The sequence below is a fragment of the Cydia amplana genome, chromosome 2 (assembly GCF_948474715.1).
Source record: "Cydia amplana chromosome 2, ilCydAmpl1.1, whole genome shotgun sequence".
Lineage (NCBI taxonomy): Eukaryota > Metazoa > Arthropoda > Insecta > Lepidoptera > Tortricidae > Cydia > Cydia amplana.
In genome coordinates, this window is record NC_086070.1 from 15938877 (window position 1) to 15961136 (window position 22260).

The 22260-nt window shown below is 35.5% G+C and overlaps 1 protein-coding gene across 1 annotated transcript; it reads right to left on the bottom strand.

Annotated features, from left to right (window-relative positions):
- Nucleotides 1–1313: 1313 nt before the first annotated feature.
- LOC134658934 (hyaluronidase-2-like) lies at nt 1314–21722 on the bottom strand. The gene is made up of 8 exons (XM_063514554.1): nt 21530–21722; nt 11057–11231; nt 10558–10726; nt 6818–6960; nt 4269–4444; nt 3793–3979; nt 2423–3616; nt 1314–1583 (listed from the first exon to the last, which is right to left on the bottom strand). Exons 1-8 carry the CDS (start codon nt 21586–21588, stop codon nt 1476–1478), a joined length of 2211 nt encoding a protein of 736 aa, XP_063370624.1. The 5' UTR covers nt 21589–21722; the 3' UTR covers nt 1314–1475.
- Between the last annotated feature and the right edge of the window lie 538 nt (nt 21723–22260).

A 22260-nucleotide genomic window follows, 5' to 3' on the forward strand; every position in this document is an offset into this window, starting at 1 on the left:
CTGTCGGTACGGTAGATGGTATAAGTTATTTTTCACCTCAGCAGCTCGAACAAGGGTACTTTGCTACTTAAAAACAGTGAGCAAAATAGCATTTTGCTCACTGATCACTCAGTGAGCAAAATGCGATTTTAAGTAGCAAAGTACCCTTGTTCGAGCTGCTGAGGTGAAAACTTAATTGTTGGTATATCTTAAGAAAACATGAGTGAATAGAGGTAAGTGATGAAGAAGGAATACATTTTTCGGGTTCTTTAATATGTTCTCACTGCTGAGGTGAAAAGTTTTATGAACTACACGAGATCAAAGTTATTTACATCTCGTGCGCTTTTGAGTCCCTTACTACGCTCAAGATTCTAAATTAGTATAGAATCTTTCGCTTGCACGGGACTCAAAATAAGCACTCGAAGAAATATCAAACTTTGATCTCTTGTTGTACAATAGTAGTTTATGCAACAGTGATATAATAAGGGTTCTTAAAATTCAAGGGTCGAAGTTACAAAACGAGACGTAGTCGAGTTTTGTAAAAAAAGACCCGAGAATTTTAAGAAGCAATTATGAGCTGTTGCATACATTACTTTTTCTATGACAGCTGCAGCAAAAAAAAAAGAGTTATTATTAAAAAAAAAAGAGTTATTATTAAAAAAAAAGAGTTATTATTTAAAAAAAATTGAGTTATTATTTAAAAAAAAAAAGAGTTATTATTGTAAATGAAAACATACCTCTTTCAATCAAGATGATCGGAACTTGTATCTTTAAAAAAAATAAAGCAGTTGTATTATACTCATAAGATGACTGCTAGCAGTCATCTTATGAGCCTATAGACAAATCATTCAAATGACATTGCTTTAGATATCACTGTCAGTCATTTAATTGACACATTTAAGTGCTGGAGTAGAAAAATAACTATATCTTTTTTGTATTCAATGTCTAAAGATAATATTGTGAAAGATATAAATTCCAACCTCTCGTTAAAATATGTCTAATAAATAATCGGGCTAGTGACCTTATAATATGTATTTTATAGGCTTCTGTCATACTATTTATGTAGCTAAGTGTATGTTTCTTTCTACAATTTACTAACCTGGTATAACGTCTTCACGTGCCCTTAAATGCTACATCAGCCATCTTCGGGCGCACGAGCGCCGGGGAAACTAGGAGTTGAAGTGGTCGCCATGGCCGAAATCGGTCGGAAGGATCATCAATATCATCATCATCATAACGGATTATGAATATTTACCTTCTTATTTATAAGGAGATATTTAAAAATTAACATTGCAAATTCTGATGACCAGAGTTAAACACAATAAACAATGGTATTATTTTTTAAATTAACTTTATTACTCAAAATAGTAACATCTCTAACAATATTTAATGAAGTACATTGTACTGACTCTATACATATTTACATTAATTAATATTTAATATTATATCACAGATAATAAGCACATTTAAGAAGACACCGGCCACTACATCTAAAACTATAGTCTTAACACTGACCACATATCACAAAGGCATATAAACACCAAATAGAAGTAGAAGAATAAGCAAATGAAGTACTTTCTGTCAACTTGTGAAGACCCAGGTACCTAAAGACAGAAACACATTTGAACAAGAGACACACAGAGGGTTAGTCACAAATATAAAAGCCATAAACAAAATAAGCGTACACATAAACATATAATAAATATAAAAAATACATAGACATGAAATACCACGGAAAATTGGTCTCAAATGGATCATTTTCAATATATTTTGTTGAATCGCAGCATTCGCAGCCAATTAGCAAACTCTAGATCAATTATAACTATGAAATTTAAATTTAAATGTGTACACATTATTATAACGGCTATAGAGACGAGTAAATGAAATAGAAGACACTTTTCCATAAAAAAGAGTAATAGTTGTTTAGAAGACCTCGCTATTAAATAGCTAAGGCTTTTTTTATCATTTCGGAGAAACGCAGCTTTTACGCAAAATAATTAGATATCAGCTTTCATTATTTAGGTAAGTACGAGTACTAATCTGATAGCAAGTCATAGGATTGTAATCTGTTAGATCAGCTTTAGTGGGTAACAGTTTTAGACGAGCATGCTTCATATAGATTTTTTTCTCCGAGGTTATAAAATAAATGTTTTATTTCCCTTTGTTATTATTCACAAAAATCCATACACCTCATTCATTTCCCATTAATAATTTAATATGTTAAAAACCTAAAATATTAGTAAAATATATATGTACGAGCAGCGTTAAAATGTAAGTATAGTACATTGTGCAATAAGGGAGATATGGAGATAATAAGTATAATAACGAGAGTCAAAAGAAACACGATGCGTGGAGCGCAGTGGTTTTGTGACTCTTGTCATATATAAATATAAAGCCACTATTTACACGTATGATTGTTAGATTACTTAACAGTTATAACCACCTGATAATCAGGATCATCAGTCGCAGTATCGTTAATTACGTCGTCTTCAGTTGTCGTCGTATCAGCCGTACTGAATACACCGCCATTTGCAGATCTCTTTTCTGATTCTGTTGTACTTTGAATGTCATAAGAATTTTCAGCTGTAGTATCCGCAGATATCGTGTAATTCATTGCATTATCATAAACTATCGGTACTGTGGTTTCGTCTATTTTAGTGGAAACAGTCTCGGCATTGCCTATACTCTTTTCTCTAATCGTAGTGTAATTAAAGTCATAATCAAAAAATATCGGTGCCGTAGTTTCATCTTGTTTGTAGGAATCTGTACTGGTATTTTCAGTGTCAATTTCACTAATAGTAGTGTGATTAAAATCCTTATCTAAAAATGAATCTCGTTTATCAAAAACAGTCAAGTTATCATTATCATACAACATGTCTATTGTAGTAGACATGAAATTGTGCTCCGTACCTAAAATGTGTTCTGTGGTTGAGGTAATTTCTGCTGTAGTCGATTTAAAATCATAGTCCGGAGTTACATTTTCTTCAGTTGCCAACTTATCAAATGCTGTTGTGTTTTTAGGTGGATAAAGTAAATTGAAAAGGGTACCTTTCTTATTTAAATGATGTATGGGACTCTTTGTTGTTAAATCAAACTCATAGTCATTAATTTGTGTAAAAGTATCGTGAATTGGTGTGCCTTTCTTTCGATCCTTATTAACTTTCTTCATTGTAGCGTCTATTGCCTTTTTATCGTAACTTTTGTGTATGTTTTCAATTAAACTTAAAACGATATCTAATAAAATATTATTTTCATTTTTAGCGTTAGCAGAATCATTTGTACTATTGATAATTTCATCTTCAAGATGGCTTAGATTTTTTTCTGATTTCTCATTAATTTCCTCATTCTCAGAATCCACTTTCTGATTTTCGTCATCCTTGGAATCACCAGTTATAAAAAACAATGGATTTTGTGTAGTGACATTATTTGGTATCGTATCATGCCTAATAGTATTTGAGTCGTCTCTTTTGTATGTCTGTTTTGTATATTTGGCTATTTCGGGTCCGAGGATATAGTCCAAGTAAGTTTTAAGTTTTTCGCACTTTGTAACCGAATTGACGTCGTTAGAACTTCCCCATACTATAAATCCAGAAGTGTGAGATTTATACATCGCTTTTAGTGCTGTTTTTAAATCCACCTGAAAATAAGTATTGAGACGGTTATGCAATATAGGTAGCAAATTTTTCATTACACTCATCTTTCTCAATCTTGGAAAAGCAGAGGGAGGCCTTAAATGTGGAATGAAAAATGCTCAGTTAAGGCGTGACATATAACTTGATTAGCACTGAATGAACGTAGTAAACACGTGTGTACCTCTGACATAAATCCGGCATCCCTGTACTTGAACCAAAAGTAGGGTAGTATAGGCACCCCACGGCCCACACGCGCGCTCTCCGCCACCCTACCGCGTATAAGCCCTGCTAGTTGAGCTGAGCTTAAGTTCTTCGAACTGTACACTGAAGGGTAGAGCGCCGTACTCTCTGTCCAAAGCCAAGATATCCTGGAAATAAGACAACAAAACGTAAACGTCAACAAATTGTTTGAACTGTGACGAGCATAGTGTGCAAGTTTGTTTAGAGCATCGCTCATTCGGTTATTTTCCTTCTGTATGGTGTTGGGGCATGATTTCATGGATTTTAATACTTTATTACAGTACGATCCAGTAGCCCAATCTGGTGTGAGGTCGCAGCAAGAAAGCGAATTCTAACTCCCATTGTTTGAACTCGCGCTTATTAATAGCGCGGTCGTAGCGATACTATCAGATGACTATAAGGTACTCAAAAACTCACTGATCATTTTCTTGCTGTACGATAGTAGGGCAGGTTTCCACTGGCTTAGAGCCCGCCATGTTGAAGCAGTACGGGAACCCATAGTATCCCCACTTGGCCTGCGGCCGCAGCAGGCGAGCAAGCGCCACAGTTGCCTGCATGAACTCACGTCCGGCGCGCTCGAAACGCCGTTTTGCCTGTAATTTGCAACAGGGGAATTCGTAAATTTAGCATCAAATCTTGCTTTACGTATTAGAATGCTTTGTTTAAAAAGAAAGGTTTACTTATACTGAATACCTATACTTGTTTCCAATTAGTTGCTTTATAATCATAATCATAATCATATTTTTTTATTGCATGAAAGTGAGTACAAAAGGTGTTAGTATATACAAAAAGTCCATCACAATCTGCCGAGGTCCAGCACGCAATATTTCTTAAATCTAAAAGCTTGGTACAACTAAATTAATTTAGCTATAACTATAAAATAACAAATTAATAAATAACATAATAGATAATTAAAATATTAAAAACGTGCTAACTACAAACCTTTACATTCCAAATATTCTTTTAGGGAGTAAAATTGCTTGTTCATAAGCCATTCATGTAATTTTCTAGAGAATAGTGGTTGTTGGTTTTCTCTTATTTCTATTGGACGTTATGGTTGTAGGTATGTACCCAATTTTATTGACAAGTCTGGATGAACCTTTTGTTTTCTGTAAGTAAGTACTCAGTTTTATTTGGACTTGATTCAAAGTAAATTTTCCCTTTTGCCCAGTTCGGGACTTTTCTTTGAAATGCAATTCTTAAATTCAGTTTTTTTATTACCTAACCTAGACCTTAAACCAAAATGTTGTATTTTGTAGAAAGCTTTTGTCGCTTTTTGATCATAAAATAATTTCAATTATCAATTTGGTTGAATTCTATCAATGCTTAGACATTATGTATGTTACTAGTATCTATATAATATGTTAAAGCTGTCATATTCATTACGCTACGTTGATTATTTTAACACTCACATTTGCTCTTGCAACTGCATTAAACATTTAATTAAAATTGTGTTGTTAATATGTAGCATTAAAATGAGATGTTTCTTAGTTAATGTTTGAAAGAATTCTTGCTCAGTTGATGACGAGTTCGACTTTTAGCAGTGATGTTACTAAGTTACATTATCTAGGTACTGATGAATTTTAATTCATTCACCCACGAACTGGTTACGACGATTAGTACGACCTAGAGGATGACGCACTACTCTCTTTAGCTGTTGTCTTCTTCTTGATTCGACTGAAATATGCGATCTTATGGGCTATAAAAAGGAATTGTCCCACGATTGGTCACAGGGCCTCTTATAATTTCAAAATTCTTTTATTCAGAGATTATTATGATTTTACCATAAGTATATAAAACAATAGACAAAGAGTCAATCGACCAGTTCTTCGAATGTACTCGTTGTGTGTTTTGGTATAATCCGATTGAATATGCCGATGAATAAAGTGCTGTGAGTGATTTAGGGCGCCCGTTTTGCAATCATAACATCATGCCGACCGTAGCGATATATTTAGAGCGACAGTGATGAAATGAATATGGCTATAGAATTTTACTAAAATTTTACTAAGTGCGCCGCTATGGATTTTGAAAACACTTTGATTTGTTAAAACAAAACAATAGCATTAAAGTTAATACGTAAACAACAACAACACAAACCAGCAGCCCCGCATAGTAATAAAATTACACATTATCTATTGGTATTTTATTAAAATGGTATTATATAGTTAGTAAAACTTTTTAAAATGAAGGAAATTGCTGATTTTAACAAGCTTTTATTAGGTCGACCTGTATGTAACTAACATGTAATGGAATCTAAGTGAAAAGGATGGGACTGGTGGACTGTATTAAATGATAGGTAAGATTTTACCTTCGGTAAAGTGTGTTTAATTATTATTTATGTTAATATTTACAAGAATAGAAGACCACAGCGTTTGACAACCAAAAACAAGGAAAAAAGAATAAAAACTCTAAAGAGTCTGCAACACTAAGGTAACTAATTTAACCATCTTCTAAGGATCGTAGCGTCATAAAAATTGGCAGCTGTAGGTATGTAGTTCTGATGACAATACAATAATATGGTACTGTCGAACTGATCCGATGATGGAGACAGGAGGTGGCCATAGGAACTCTCGACCTGTATGTAACTAACATGTAATGGAATCTAAGGTAACTAATTTAACCATCTTCTAAGGATCGTAGCGTCATAAAAATTGGCAGCTGTAGGTATGTAGTTCTGATGACAATACAATAATATGGTACTGTCGAACTGATCTGATGATGGAGACAGGAGGTGGCCATAGGAACTCTGTGATGAAACAACGCAACCTAATTGTGTTAGGGGTTTTTAGAATTGTCTCGATGAGTATTAGTTGTCTGTCGTAAGAAAAGTACAGTCAGCGATAAAAGCTTGTACCAAAAAAATTTTTTTTTCCAAAAACTTATATTTATTTAGGTATCCAGCCGTTTCTACACAGATCCCTACTTCCCTACCATTATTTTCGTACATCGTTTACCTAATACCTTACCTCACTCTCTAACATGGTCTTCGTCCACCAGGGATGCCGCTGTCTCTCTATTTGTAACGACAGGTTCCTGTACGGGGTCAGCACACCCCAGGCGTTCTGGCGGAAAACGGGACGCCAGGACTCGAAATCTATTATGGCGATTCCTGAAATTTAGAAAAATAAGTTAGTACTATTTACGATAGTCTGTTTAACTACTAATATTGACTTTAATTTATTAATATCTGGGTGACCGAGCTTCGCTCAGAAAACATGTAAAAACTCGAAAATGCGCGTTTTCCCAGAGATAAGACCTAGCTAGATCGATTTTTCGCCCCCGAAAACCCCCATATAGCAAATTTCATCAAATCGTTAGAGCCGTTTCCAAGATCCCCGAAATATATATATATATATATATTTAAATAAATAAATGTATAAATAAACAAGAATTGCTCGTTTAAAGGTATTAGATAGATAGATAGATAGATAGATTTATTCATTTGTCAAGTTAAGAAGTAAAGTCAACTTCTGTCAGTTTTCTTTCTTTTTATGAATATCGTGAAGTCCTTTTTTAAACTTCATCCAGTACTAGTACTAGAGCCCATACCATGAGTCACCGACAGTGTCAAAACTGACAAACGCCATCCAGAACGTAATTTACTTTCTATACATCTCGTTCGCACTAATATGCGAGTACGAGCGAGATGTATAGAAAGTAAATTACGTTCTCGATAGCGTTTATGTCAGTGCCAAACTGATGGTAGCCGTACAGTAGTATGATCAGGTATATGTCCGGCATTCGTTTCTCTCGCATTTTAATTACTACCATACTTTTGATTGTAAGAGACGAACAGCTATATATGTGCGGTGCTTGGTTGGTTACCCCGACAAGTACCTATGCCGCTCTAAGTTTTTTAAGCTTGACAGATTCCAAAAATTCTTAGTGTCTTTCCCACATATCTTACAATTAGTCAGTGTTTTTATTTGTTTCTTTGTTATCTCAACAATGTCATAGACACGACGGTTGTTAAATCTAAACAAATAAAGCATCAATCGATAAGCATGTGCTCTTCGCTGAATCGATTGCTGCTCCTATAGTGACTCAGAGCCATAGAGAAATATAGTAAGACAAGAGTGCTCACTCCATACATCTGTTTTGGCACCAAAAAGACTATTAATTTCAGTGTCTACATCTAGCATCGAGAAGCGGAACTATCAGTACTGCTACTTGACAATAGATGTAGCACCGACCGGAAAGTCTTATGTTGTTAAGTTTAAGACTTTCCGGTCTGTGCTATCTATCTATGTATTTTTTTTCTCTATGTCAGAGCTATACACGAAGACATTCGATACTGAGATCGGACAAGGGGTTTTGTTCTGTATGACATTGAAATAAAACATAGGAGTGGCATGAAAATGCGGCTGACTCCACAATGAGTAGGAACGTAGGTACGTAATGTCTGCTGTTTATCTGTCAATCTGTCCTATAACTTTGTAGCATGACAGAAGTTCAAGAATTAAAAGGTAATATTATGTATTTCCAGCGTGGAAACAAGATCGTTTACCTACTACTTATTTCCCGTTATGTCATCACTTAAATGGTTATGTCATTAGTATGTAGGTAACCAATTGCGGGACAATTAGCTCCAATTCCGGAATCGAACCGGTGTCCGCCGATCTTGGTAGTGCTCTAATTGTAGTTGCAGACGTGATTTATGTATAACTAGCCAATTCACAAAACTACTGTTTTGGCAGCTCGTAGCATATTGGCCCCGAGATTCTATATAACTATGCGTTGTGCGCACGGTTAACATAAGGAATGAGGTCCAGCCCTAGTAGCACGGTCGCATTTTTATCGTTTACCACCATGCCTGTCACGTTCTAACAAGTATGTAAGTGCGAAAGTGACGGGCATAGTGATAGTCGATAAAAATGGAACCGTGCTGAGCCCGCAGTTGTTGTAGAGACACGCGACTTTTTTAATTTATTTTATATCGGATGGTCAGTCAACTAGATATGGAGCGCCAAAGGTGCCAAATTATATCGCAATACATTCTTATTCTTGTGGTAATAAACGTGTGTTGTATATGCTTTGTGCTAATTTGAAAAGTGTACTTTATTAGTTAAAATATTATATATCAATATATACCAACGGTGACGCGTACTTACCTAGCGGTCGATAAGGGTTTAAGGTGTAACATATTTAGGTATGATACTAAATTCACCTATCACTGTATACCACTATATACAGGTGTTTCTCTTAAATTGATTTCTATCACAGTAGTAAAGTTACTGTGAAGTTAATTAATAACGTATTAAATAACGATTACAGATATTAAAGAATTTTACTTTGTGTTCACATTGCGGCATGGCAAATAACCTACGTAGGTTATATGTATAGGTACAAACGATATAAATTATGGTCCATAAAAAATAAAAAGTGAAGAGTCGGTGAATCCAAGTTGCAAGAAAAATCCATCACTTCCCTGAACTAAACGGATAGCGTTACAATTACAATTACAAGCCTAGAGTGAAGTAAACATTTCTCAGGGCAGAAACGTCAATTGTATGTTTACAGTTGGCCGGTAAACTGATTACAGTCATATAATAGACCATAGTGACACATCGACACGTTTAATTGACCATTCATGATTATCATAAGAAGGTACCTAATGTCGCAGTTAAAAGACAAAATCCATAACTATTTCGATAAAATAAAGTTTGTTTGAGCCAAAACTTAATTTAAATCAAAATTATATATTCTTCACTGTAAATAGGAAATCTGCAAAGTTTGTACAAGCAGACAAGTCTTAGATACCTCACAAGTTATCGATTTCACCATTATATTGTACTTATGTTCAGCGAATTTTATTCGTGTACAAGTACCTACCTATCGGAGATAATGATGATTTTAATCTGATTTGATAAAAATTAACTTACTCTTTTATTACATCTTTATAAGCTACCGTAATAATTTATGAACCAATGTTTTTTTATGAATAATGGGTTAGAGTAAATTACCCGGCAGTGACATTTCTGTGTAGTATTTATTCTGTAGCCCGCACTTGGCCGTCTCGGGTGACATAACATCATTCAGCAATTTAAGCACTTAGCTTGTTTGTAAATAGACTTGTTTATATATTACATAGGTAGCCGCTATTAAATATAAAATAGCCTATAGTTACGGACCGAATGATGTAGGAAATGTCGGAATATTGAATACCTAGTATTTACACAGCTAATAAGTGGCAATTGTAGAAAATAATGAGTCAATGCTTTTAAATATCATAGCTCCTGATAGCGTCAAGTACACAGTGAACCACAGTAAGTAAGTGGTATACAGTAAACTACTTTTAAACATGGTAATCCTTATGCCAATAGCGGCAACCGCAACGTTCATTCGCGACTGTATGATTGTATGGCGATAATAACGTAAATGACCTGCTAGTTGCCGCCTTCAATCTAGATTCCAAATCAATAGAAATGATAAATGTACTGGCTACTATTGGAATTAATCTGCCAAACACTAAAATGTGACCTTAAGCGAATGTGGTATTGTATTACCCCAACTCTACAAAATTAACATCACTGAACCTTTCCACTGCTTTCCATCTTTGGAACTTTGTGGAACAGATAGGTAAAGCGCATGCACTTTTGTACGAGAACAGTCAGCAGCAGAAGTTGCTAAGCGGGCGAGGTGTTCAAAATAACACCTCGCCCGCTTAGCAACTTCTGCTGCTGACTGTACTAGTTGTTTATCTCACCCCTGAAGTCGGGGTCCGGTATGGCCTGGTCCAGCACGAAGCGGAAAGCCGTGAGGTGCTCATCCAGATCCCCCTCTTGCGGGACCCCGCCGTTGCGGGTCCTCAGCTTGCCGCTGCTCTCCTCCTGCAGGATCGCGGGGAAGAGGCCGGGGTCGTACAGAATTGTGACCTTTGAAGAATAAGTTAAATAATTGATTGACTGAAGTTCTTTGTAGGCAATTTTACATGCATCAGAACTTCTTTATACTTTTGGGTGTAAATATAAAGTCGCACCAATGGTTTATTATAACTCAAGTTTTTGTTAGTTGCACACCTTTTGCTTTGTACCTGAAATTAGTAAAAATCATTTTTTCCATTTTTTTTACATATGAATAAAGTAAAGTTATTTATAAATGAGTTATTTAAAATATACCTACCTATAGCATATTGCTTAAAAATGTAAGACACATTAGGTTCATTATTTAGATTCATACTTAGAATTTGATTTTATTATGCTTACCTGCTCTCCCTGAAAATTGTCATTCTGGTTCTGTATAATCCCGTACTTTTCGAACAGGTTTTCGAAAAGGATCTTCTTGGATTTGCACTGGAAGGTGGGCACGTTCCAGTATACTTGAAACGGCCTAACTTCTCGGACGGGCGCGTCTGACGGCCGTTCTATTACGTAGTAGTTACTGAAAGAAGTAATAAGACAATAATATTATTCTTGATTTAATCTAAATGTCTAAAACTAATGTCTTTGGTGTTGTTGTGTTTTTGACAACTTCAGTTTCAGCTTGTACTGTCAGAATTAAAAGTAACGTATCAAACTATGCATCAAATTACCTACCATTCTTTAATACCTAGCTGAACAAAAAGAGATGTCTAAAATATTCAGAACAATAAGCCTGTGGCACAGAATAAATAATAGTACTAGGTACCTACAGAAGTCACTCTCTAACAAAACGCGTCTGTTACGATCAGCACAGATATGGCCACTTAGGTGGCGACAGCGCCACGCGCGGCTTATGGCTAGCCACCAAAATTGGTGTGGAACGGATGTACTTTTAGCTACCTGTAGCAAAGCGACGAAATCGCGGAATGAGCCACGCCTGCCTGTGGCAGATACTTTTAACGCAAATTGTAGAGATTTATCACTTCGGAAAAATTATTGAGCGTGACTTTTGGCGCTTTGTTTCATCAATCATCAGCACCTTTGATGCTGACTGTACTTGGGAACAATGAAAAACCAAGAACGTGTGAACTGAAACTTGAGTGCGGTCGTGTGCTATGTGGATTCGCAATGCTGCCGCTGCACGCTGTGCGCGTACTTTGCATAACCAAGGCGTTTAATAAAAATATTATTCTCGTCCAGGAATATAAATTATTATTCTTATATTATTCTTACTTTGTTTCGGAATGACGATATGGTTTTTCGACATAAAATTTCGACTGTGTAGGAATCGGGTCTTATTAAGTATGTGGACGGGTCGGGTTATTCCCACTAGGTACCTTGTTACCACCACGTTGTTACCAGTGGTAACAACTGCAATTTTTATCCATCTGTCGCCAGAGTGGTAACCTCAGAAAAGTATTGTAATATTCAATACTGATATAAATACTCGTACCTAGAAAAATAAAGCGGCAAAAGTTGAGACAATAATTTTCAGTTGTTACCACTGATAACTTGGTGGTAACTATAGTGGGAATAATCCGACAGGCTGCACGAATGCTTCCAATTATTTACTCCAAAACACGGCTATTAAGTATTATCGTTTAAATACTTTAAATTATTATTACATGATATTTATTGAAATAAAATTTTACATGCATTACAGCTAACACCAGTGCACTGTAAAATTAAGTAAGTATCCATCACCCATCAAGTTAAATTGTACTTTCAAGATAGGTACCTACTTTAATAAGGATACGTGAATTAGGAGCGACTTTTTGTCCGTCTGTTACTTACTCCTACATTAATTTCAATCCTCTTTCTTGTGCTCGTTGATCATTAACAGCTAGCGTGGGCTTTAGTTTTTTAAGACCCAAAAAGTGAGCTGGAATTTTTGTTAGAGTGCTCTATTTTTTATTTATTCGCATTTAATTTATATACTAAATTATAATTAACATCTGAATTGTATTTAACCTTTTGGACGCCAATGACCGATATATACGCACCGCAGGTCCAACGCCAAAGACGTATTATAATCGGTCATAGACCACAGAGCAACATAGACCTAGGTGCATATGCATAAAGTTCAATTTCAGTTTTGACACTTCGGTGACGTGAAGTCTGAGAGACAGCTTTTGTGTTTGACAAGGCGTCGAAAAGGTTAAACAAATAGGTAGTGTGAAGGAGCTTAGCTTTGGACTGAAACTATTTTAGGTTATAGGTAGCTCAAATATCATATGTAGTCTTAATTTAAAGCACACAGGCAAACAATTTCTCACCAATAATATGTGTAAAGCGGTAAACCTACCTATATATATAGATGTATTTCAGAACACAGTACATTCAACAACTGCATTGGACTTTTACATTTATTTGAGGAACGCTAGAACTCGGCGACCTGTAATTGCTAGTCCTGAGCTTTATTCATTCGTTGAAATTAATCTACTTTTCTCAAAAAAACGGACCTTCACGGGAAGGTACATTTATATATGACTACTTATAAAATTGCTCAAGTAATGCTTTTGGCGGTAGGTAAAAGTGGTAAGACCCATAATATTGTGGTTTACATTAGTTTAGTCATAGTCAGTTTATACCTAGGTATAATAAAAATGATCGATTATTAATTAAAACAGTGGGCTGTTAGAGTGGTAATTTTGTTTCCTATTAGATATTTAATATCCTGTGCTTGTATGTCCCGAGACAGGTAAAAAAGTTGTCCATGACCAGCTTACAATTTTCATGGTATATTAGGGACACCGATACAACCAAAGATATCTATTTGTTGTCTTTCATGCAACCTTAAAATAGTAAGTACTAACCCATCTGCAGCAAACAGCTGCAGACGTGTAAACAGCAGACGGACGTTTAGCCTTATTGCGAATTGGCTATTCAGTTCCGGACATGCGACCTTGCAGATTCACGTACCGGTGGACAAATGCATAATATGACAAACGTGCAGAATTTATTGTAAATAAACAACACATTCAGACCAGATAGTGCGGTGTGTACGATATGTATAAGTATACTCATATGATACATATGGGTAGCGAATGCTGTTAGTAAAAATGCTTGGACACCGACCGTTGCCGACAACGCAGCTTTGAACGCATCTTAAAAATATAATACTCTTGAGACCTGCCATCTTGCTACCCCAGTCTATTTCTTTGACACGGTTGTGAATCACATATTTATACGACTAACTACAGTACCAACACATAACTGTATTAGAACTATTGATATAATAACATTAATAATACCTATCCTAAATTCCCTGGACCGGTCGTAACGATAGCAACTGCCAGTTGTCATTTATCAAGCTCATGAATGCAAGCACTATTAGTACTATTACATTCATGCGAGCTGAGTGAAATCTTAAAAAATGGAGGAATCGTAATAGATACTACTACTGTTAACTTTTCATTTTACAGCGCTAATCAATTTTTATGGGAATTAGGGAAGCACGCAAAATTTTTACGAAGTCGACAATAGGTACACTAAATAAAAGCTAACTGGTGGACTTATGCCTTGGGTTTTTACATCGAAATGTAATGGCAAATACGTGACAAAGTTGGCAGTAATAGCTGTATAAATTGGTACCTATGTCCAAATATACGTAACACATGGTTTTTTAGTTGTTAGACGCAGGTCCGTCGCACCTAATTGTTCGTAATTTTAGAACAGCATTGACATTAACACCATATGTGCGGGTCATTGCCTTCTTACATCATACCTAATTGTACGAGTTTATGGAACGAGACGTTGCGTAATATTTACTGATTGTTTATTTATTTATTTAGTTATAACTACTACATGGTAGCAAAGTTATTTCCATCTTGTGCGTTAACACTTGAATCTCTTACTAAGCGCAGGATTCTATTTTAGAATCCCTCGCTACGCTCAGGATTCAATGCACGCCCTCGCCGTAAATATGTCATTTTGGTCCCTTGTAACACAGTCTACTATTTCACCACACCCTAGTAGAGGAAAATACTAACTGAAAAAAAAGCGGCCAAGTGCGAGTCGGACTCGCCCATGAAGGGTTCCGTATTTAGGCGATTTATGACGTATTAAAAAAAAACTACTTGCTAGATCTCGTTCAAACCAATTTTCGGTGGAAGTTTACATGGTAATGTACATCATATATTTTTTTTAGTTTTATCATTCTCTTATTTTAGAAGTTAGGGGGGGGGGGGACACACATTTTACCACTTTGGAAGTGTCTCTCGCGCAAACTATTCAGTTTAGAAAAAAATGATATTAGAAACCTCAATATCATTTTTGAAGACCTATCCATAGATACCCCACACGTATGGGTTTGATGAAAAAAAAAAATTTTGAGTTTCAGTTCGAAGTATGGGGAACCCCAAAAATTTATTGTTTTTTTTCTATTTTTGTGTGAAAATCTTAATGCGGTTCACAGAATACATCTACTTACCAAGTTTCAACAGTATAGTTCTTATAGTTTCGGAGAAAAGTGGCTGTGACATACGGACGGACAGACAGACGGACAGACAGACGGACAGACAGACAGACATGACGAATCTATAAGGGTTCTGTTTTTTGCCATTTGGCTACGGAACCCTAAAAACATTGCATATCAAATCCAAATGAATTGCATATTTATCATTCAAAATCATCAACTTAAAAGTCAATTCTACCAGTCAACATGAGGAAACAGCTCCATCAAATTACTTTGCCACTCTTGCGGATACAAAGCAACTTTTTCATCAGATTTTGAAGAATAAAGAAAGCCTTTACGAGCTGGTGCGGTGCACAATCCCTATATTAATGGACTCGTATCGTATGAGACATAATCAAATAGACTACGATACAGTTACTATAAATAAAATGTTTACTTAGAAACTGGGAAAACTGATGGAAAGAGAAACATACCAAATTTTTACGTCTCACGTACGCATTCCTGATGATGCACTTCATATTTATTATTGGCGTAGCTTTATTTGACGTTCATAATTAGCGCATATTAATATGCCTACTTGAAAATAAACTATCTTTATCTTTATTGAATCTTGTGCATAATTACCGTCGCGAATACTAATTCGGTTTAACTGGGATAACTCGAGTAACTCCAGGCAACTTGTAACTTCTTCAGCGGATTTACGAGATAACCAACTCACTGGCAAACAAATTGGCCGACGACCCAGTTTCAGGGATCGATAATACGAGTTGACAAATATTTGCCTTTCGGCAGGTGGCCTTAAATCGTAAACATTATCAAAAACGCTGAAAAAGTGTGTCTCAAGCATTTTCCTTATTGGCATTTATTGTTTTTTTTTGTCTCTAAAAATGTTAATAAAGGTCCTGATTCTCAACAACAAATGCGTGTCGGACCTTGCATACGCGCTTATTATGGGAGTGTTCAAGTATTACGTAACGCAATTTTTGGACATTTTTGACCCCCCCTCCCCCTCATGTAACGCGCCGTAACGTTTTTCTGTACTAAGTAGCGGCTCACAAAATACACCGATGTTCCAAATTGTATTATGTATATACATATATAGCACTAACGATCACGGAGCAAAACCACGGACGGACAGACAGACGGACATGGCGAAATTAACCATGAGGGTTCCTAGTTGACTACAGAACCTTTAAAAAGACGCACACGTGGCGTGCTACGGTTGTGTTTATAATTATTACTTACACCTTTTGTGTACCTAAGGAATACCTATATAGATAATGCGATTTGTATTTTGCCCTAATTTTGTAAGAAGTTTAAATAAACCAGATAACGAGTTTCACGGAATTTTACAGTCACTCGAAGTTACATACGAGAAATACCTACATATATTGGCGTCAATAATATTTTCTTTAATAACCGAAAAAAATATCTTCTGTTACCGAAAGATAAGGATAGTGGGGGGCCAGGCAAAAAAAATAATCGGGACGACATAATAATATATATATGCTACGAAAAGTTACGTGAATATTCTATACATTATTGATGTTTCGATAGGCTTTTCTATGAACAATTGTCGTCATCGCTAGTCCCTGAAGTAATCTTACAATTAGTTTTGGCCCAAAAAAAATCGAGGGTATTTTTTCATCACTGCCTGTAATTTATAGGACAACAGAAAAGATATATACCAATATATATCTCTCTTGACCCATCTGTGACCCTACAGGCCTACAGTAAAATTTTACATAGCTACTTGTAGTTTCCAAGCAAGCCACGGTTAGTGAATTATCAAGTGAACGATCACATAAAAATTCCGGCGCCCGATATAAAACCTGAAAAACAGCACTGAAGTAAGTTTATAAACAAACATTTAGTAAAAAGGCCATTAGGTAATGAAAACTCTTTGTTGGCCTGCCTATTTCTTTCGTTGTTCTCATCTAAATTGTAAATAAATAATAATACCCGCATAATAAAACCCTATGGAGTCTCATATCAGATAGTTGACCTCCGTTTACGAGTGGTCGTAAAGCCTGTCGTCCTATCCACATACCTAGTCTACGTATTTCAGGGCTAGGCCACTAGTATTTATAACCCTCATTGTCTGAGAATTCGCGATAACCCATAGCATTTAGTATTTTTACTAGGACTAAAGCGAACAATATGACACGCGACGCAAATGTTTTTATACCGGGCCACCGAATAAATACCTAGTGCTAGGTACAGAAGACTCACTCTCTAACAAAACGCGTCTGTTACGATCAGCACAGATATGGCCGCTAGGTGGCGACAGCGCCACGCGCGGCTTATGGCTAGCCACCAAAATTGGTGTGGAACGGATGTACTTTTAGCTACCTGGTAGCAAAGCGACGAAATCGCGGAGTGAGCCACGCCTGACGGGGCTCTATCGTCATGTAGTCTGACTTTTTTAACTAAGGTAAATAGGATCGCCCAAGAGCATGTCGGGCCATGCTCAGTGAAGGGTTCCGTAGAATCCGTAGCTATTAAAGTAAGAATAGGCTAATCGGGAGCTATTTAGTAAGTATCATGTACTGTATACATTACAAGCACAAGGGAGTATATAGGTACCTTCGCTGCGCTTTATACGTAGGTATATTTCCTAAGAACAGAAGATGCATTTTTGCAATAACTCAGAGGCTTCAAGATCCTGAAAAACTTAAGTAAGACAAAACGCCCAGCTTTAGCTGATTCAAATCAGAGAACGACCACCTTCTTGTCGGTATTGTTCCAAAAATCAAATATGTTATGAGGTTAGCTGGAAGGAATCCCTCAAAGGGAATGTGTACCTACTCGTTTAATGTGCTTCTACTAGGTATACCTGTCTACTCGTTTTGTGCAGTATTTTTTTTACTTAAAATAGATACCAGGCAAGTACATGCTCGTACCTATAGTTTGTAGACTTGTTGTTTCCTATAAATTGTATTTTTTTTTCTATTATGCCATTGTGTATTTTGTAATACTTATGTATTTTGTCATTATCACAAGAGTTACGTATATACTCGGATACTTCACTTTATAAAGTAACTGGGTCTCTGAAGCAAATCTTATTCCGCATAATTTCCGCGTGTCGATTAATTGAAACAAATTGAGCATAGGAATTTGTCGCCCATTGCCTACATACCATACAATATATTTTTATTCTAAATTATTATAGATATGATGCATATTTAAATTAGTTTAAATGGTTTATCAAAAATGCTTTGTCCAGTAATTGAAATGTAGTCGCCGCCGTGTAAAGATATTTTTCGCGGCTTTTTGTATTAAATATTTATTTTCACAGCATTGTAATTTTTTTGACAACCACAAGGAAAAGCTTCGTGTGATGTAAATTACCCATTGCCAAATCCATTGAAAGTAATTTGTTACCTCTATGAACTCACAACACAGCAATATCGCCACTAGCCATGTGAAAAGATACCTTAACTATATGAGAGAAGCTCTTTATCAAGTGCTTAATAAAACTTAATACGACGACAAAATATTTCGGATAGTTTACTTTTATCTTTAGCTTGCTTTAACTGATGTGGACAGAGAGTCTGCGCAACCTAGGATCACATATTTGATAGTTATGAATTTTTACCCTTATAATTATGGCGTTAAGGCTATCAGTTAAAAGGCAGTTTCATATGTAACAAAGGTCACGTCATATCTACCTGTCAAATACTTATGCGATCTAAGAAAAATGTCACTATAATGAAAATTCGACCCTTTATACTTTTAGTACCTATCTAGTTTAAGTTATATAAGTAATAGCCTTACCGCGACTGCCTTAGCAGTGTCAAACTGAAATATTCGTTAACGTCTACGTAACTTACTTTAGTCACTTTCTTTACATCTCGCTCGCACTAATATACTAGTAGTTCGCCCCGAACTGAGAACTCGCGGTTAACCAAAAATTATATAGCTATTGACTTTGTTGAACCTACTTAGGTACTTGTATAGTGCGACATAAAATAATAAAAAATAAATGAGGGCGCCACTTTCTACGTAACTGTCACATTTGTGACGTAAAATGCTTACACAAATACACATGGCAACAATTTACTATGGACATTTTTGAGTTCCATTTTATTTAATTTCTACTATTTTATGTCGCTCTATAGGCGGCAATGGATCAAAGATGGATTTATTGCAAGGTCTGTGGAGCCTTTAACTGATTGATTTAAGAAAAGAGTAGTATGTATAATATAGTTGGCCAAGCAGATCTTGTCAGTAGAAAAAATGTAGGCGCGAAGGGATATGCTCTCATAGAAAATTTGAGTTTCGCGCCTTTTTCTACTGACAAGATTTGCTTTTTTGCATCAATTTTGAAGCGCCATTTACAAGTTTAGCGTTAAGTAATATAGATGGCGCTATTTTTTCGAATAAAGGGCTTCGTATACGGCTGCCCCTCCCCTGGATTTAAGTCACCACCATAGAGATTAAAATAAACTGTATCTATGCTAAGCCGAAATATTTCCTGTCAAATGTCAAATACATATATTATGTTTATTTTATTTTATTTTTATGTTGCTAATTATTTCAAAATGGTAAATTTAAAAACGATATTATAAAAGTGTAAGTCGAGCACTTTCATTTGATACTAAACTCGACCATGTTTCTTGCAAAAAAATGACCAGAATAGCAAGACCTCTCACAAACAGCTTTTTGGCCTTCTAAGCTCTTCTAGCTCAATAACCTCTTGATCGGGCCTGCTCATAATTTAATGACTAAAATATAATGCCCTCGACTACACGTTTACCCAATTTCATTTAAATTAGAACAAATTTACTTAAGTTATTGAGTATCAAACTATCTTCTGACAGTTCAGCTTAAAAACATCGAAATGCCGAGACGTGCCGCTAGCCAGCCGCGTGTTCAAAGTCGAATGTAAGAACTTCGCTTCGCTTCGCTCGCTCGTTCGATTATACGTCAGTACGAGCGAAATGCACAATGCAGAGAGTTAAGTGTAGTTACCTACGCTCAAACTGGTGGTAGGATTTAACTTGCTCTATATTTGAAATGAGTAATTTTCGCAGTTGCTTAGCAACGTTTGTATATCATCAATGTGACATTGATTTAAATTAAGCACGTTGTGGAATATAATTTCGGTATAATAAGTCAATTTATAATTTTTACCTTAAATTTATAATAGTTAACCACAGACTTGTCATTTTCGCGCTCGCGCTTGACAGACAGCTGAAGTGTGCGAAAGGGAAGCCATCACGTATATGAACATACCATGAGTGCGAAAGAGTCAGACTACCAATGAGAAAACGTGACCACTTTTGACTTTGACGACGGCCGCGGACGGCCAAGAGCGTATCACAGTAATTTTCAAATTGAAAAATATACACGGATTAGGACGAAAAGAATTAAATAAAGTAATTCGGTGAAGATTGCGTCTTGTAGTGTGCCGGATTTCAGTGTTACAGTGCCAAATAATCCAAGCAAACACAAATTTCAGAGGATTTATGATATTCCTAGCGAAATTTTCATAACGATATTTTGTCAAATTAACAGCGTAAAAAGTGTAAGAAGCCGGTTTATAAAGTTCATTATAAGTTTTTCTTCCTTTGTGTGCTAATATTTTATCATATTAGTCTATAAATTAAAATATTTTGTGTAAAAACATAACCTGTTACTTTACGCTAGGGCTTGACAAAATGTTCATATGACAGTATCGATAACTTGTCGGTATATTAATAGCTTTGTAATTATTTCTTCACAAGACATCATTAAGATATTAGCTTTTATAACCGACTTCAAATAATAACGATTGTTATACCTTTTTGAAGGTGCTCATGTTTAGCGGTAAATTTAAACTTCACTTTCCAACACAGTAAGAGTTACATTAAGATAAGTCTGCAACGATTTTGATAGTACACGCAGTGCAAGTGTTATTTATACGTCATAATGTCGTAGAATTTTAACGTTTAAAATAACACATTTGAAAAAGTAGTCGATAAAGCAATCAAACATCGACAGATTATTAATATGTTGTAACATGACATCACTATTTTCGATCTCACATAGACAATTTACGCACACACTTGCATTTCATTTTTGGTCGCACTTTTGAAGATTGACAGTTGTTCTAGTCATATTAATTCTATGTAGTTAACGTATTTCTTATAATTTTCTCCAAATACTAAGTCACTGGTCATTGTTCAAAGGTCAAATATACTTTATTCATGTAGGCCTAGCAACAAGCACTTAATGAGCACTTGATTGTATGGCAAATGATACGGTTTTTGTATATACATAGGTACTTAATAGTCGTTTTCGACTTCCGTGTGTCAGTGACTTGCCCGTTATAAATGTAACTATTGGTAAGATGCCAAGAAAATTCATTAAGGGAGCTCTCTCTTTATTCCTTAAGTAAATAAAACATATTTACTCACCCAGACTCATCACATCTAACTGCACAACCAGCAAAAATTAAAAACACAAATAACTTCATAATTAAATAATTAAGGAACCACTTAAATATTACATTTAATTATCAAACTAATCTTTTTGAAATTATCCAAAACAACACAATGAGTCCTCCAAAGCATCCCTATAAATGAATTAAAATAATTTCAAAACAACAATATTAGATTTCCCGCCAACTTTTGACGTTTGGTTGGAAGCGTTCGTCTGCCATGCGCGCTCACTTCGATGTGTGGTGTATGACACTTTCAATAAGGACTAATGTAGCTGTTTGCTTAAACCCGCATACTCAAAGAGTTGTGTGTTTTTTTGTGCCACGCGCTCTGAATATTTTTTGTTTGTTTAGTGATAAAGCCTTTTGAATGGCGCCTTAGGAATTTAAACCGTAAAGTTCAAAAGACTATAAGGTGATGAGTACCTCGATTTCTTACACGTAATTAATTATTAGGTATTATCCAAGCATTTTTATAGGTAAATACAAATAGGTACTTAACATGCGTTATATCTAATTGTGTCCCGTAAATGTTTCAATTTTACTTATCAAACACAACGAAACACTATAAAAACTGCATAATAGGTAAACAAATAAATATATAATAGCCTTGAAAAGTAAATGTCTCACTCAACCCAACAATGAGTTTTAAGAAAGTAACAGACACAGTTTTAATAGGTTTTAAAGTGTTCCTAAATAAGTATGTAG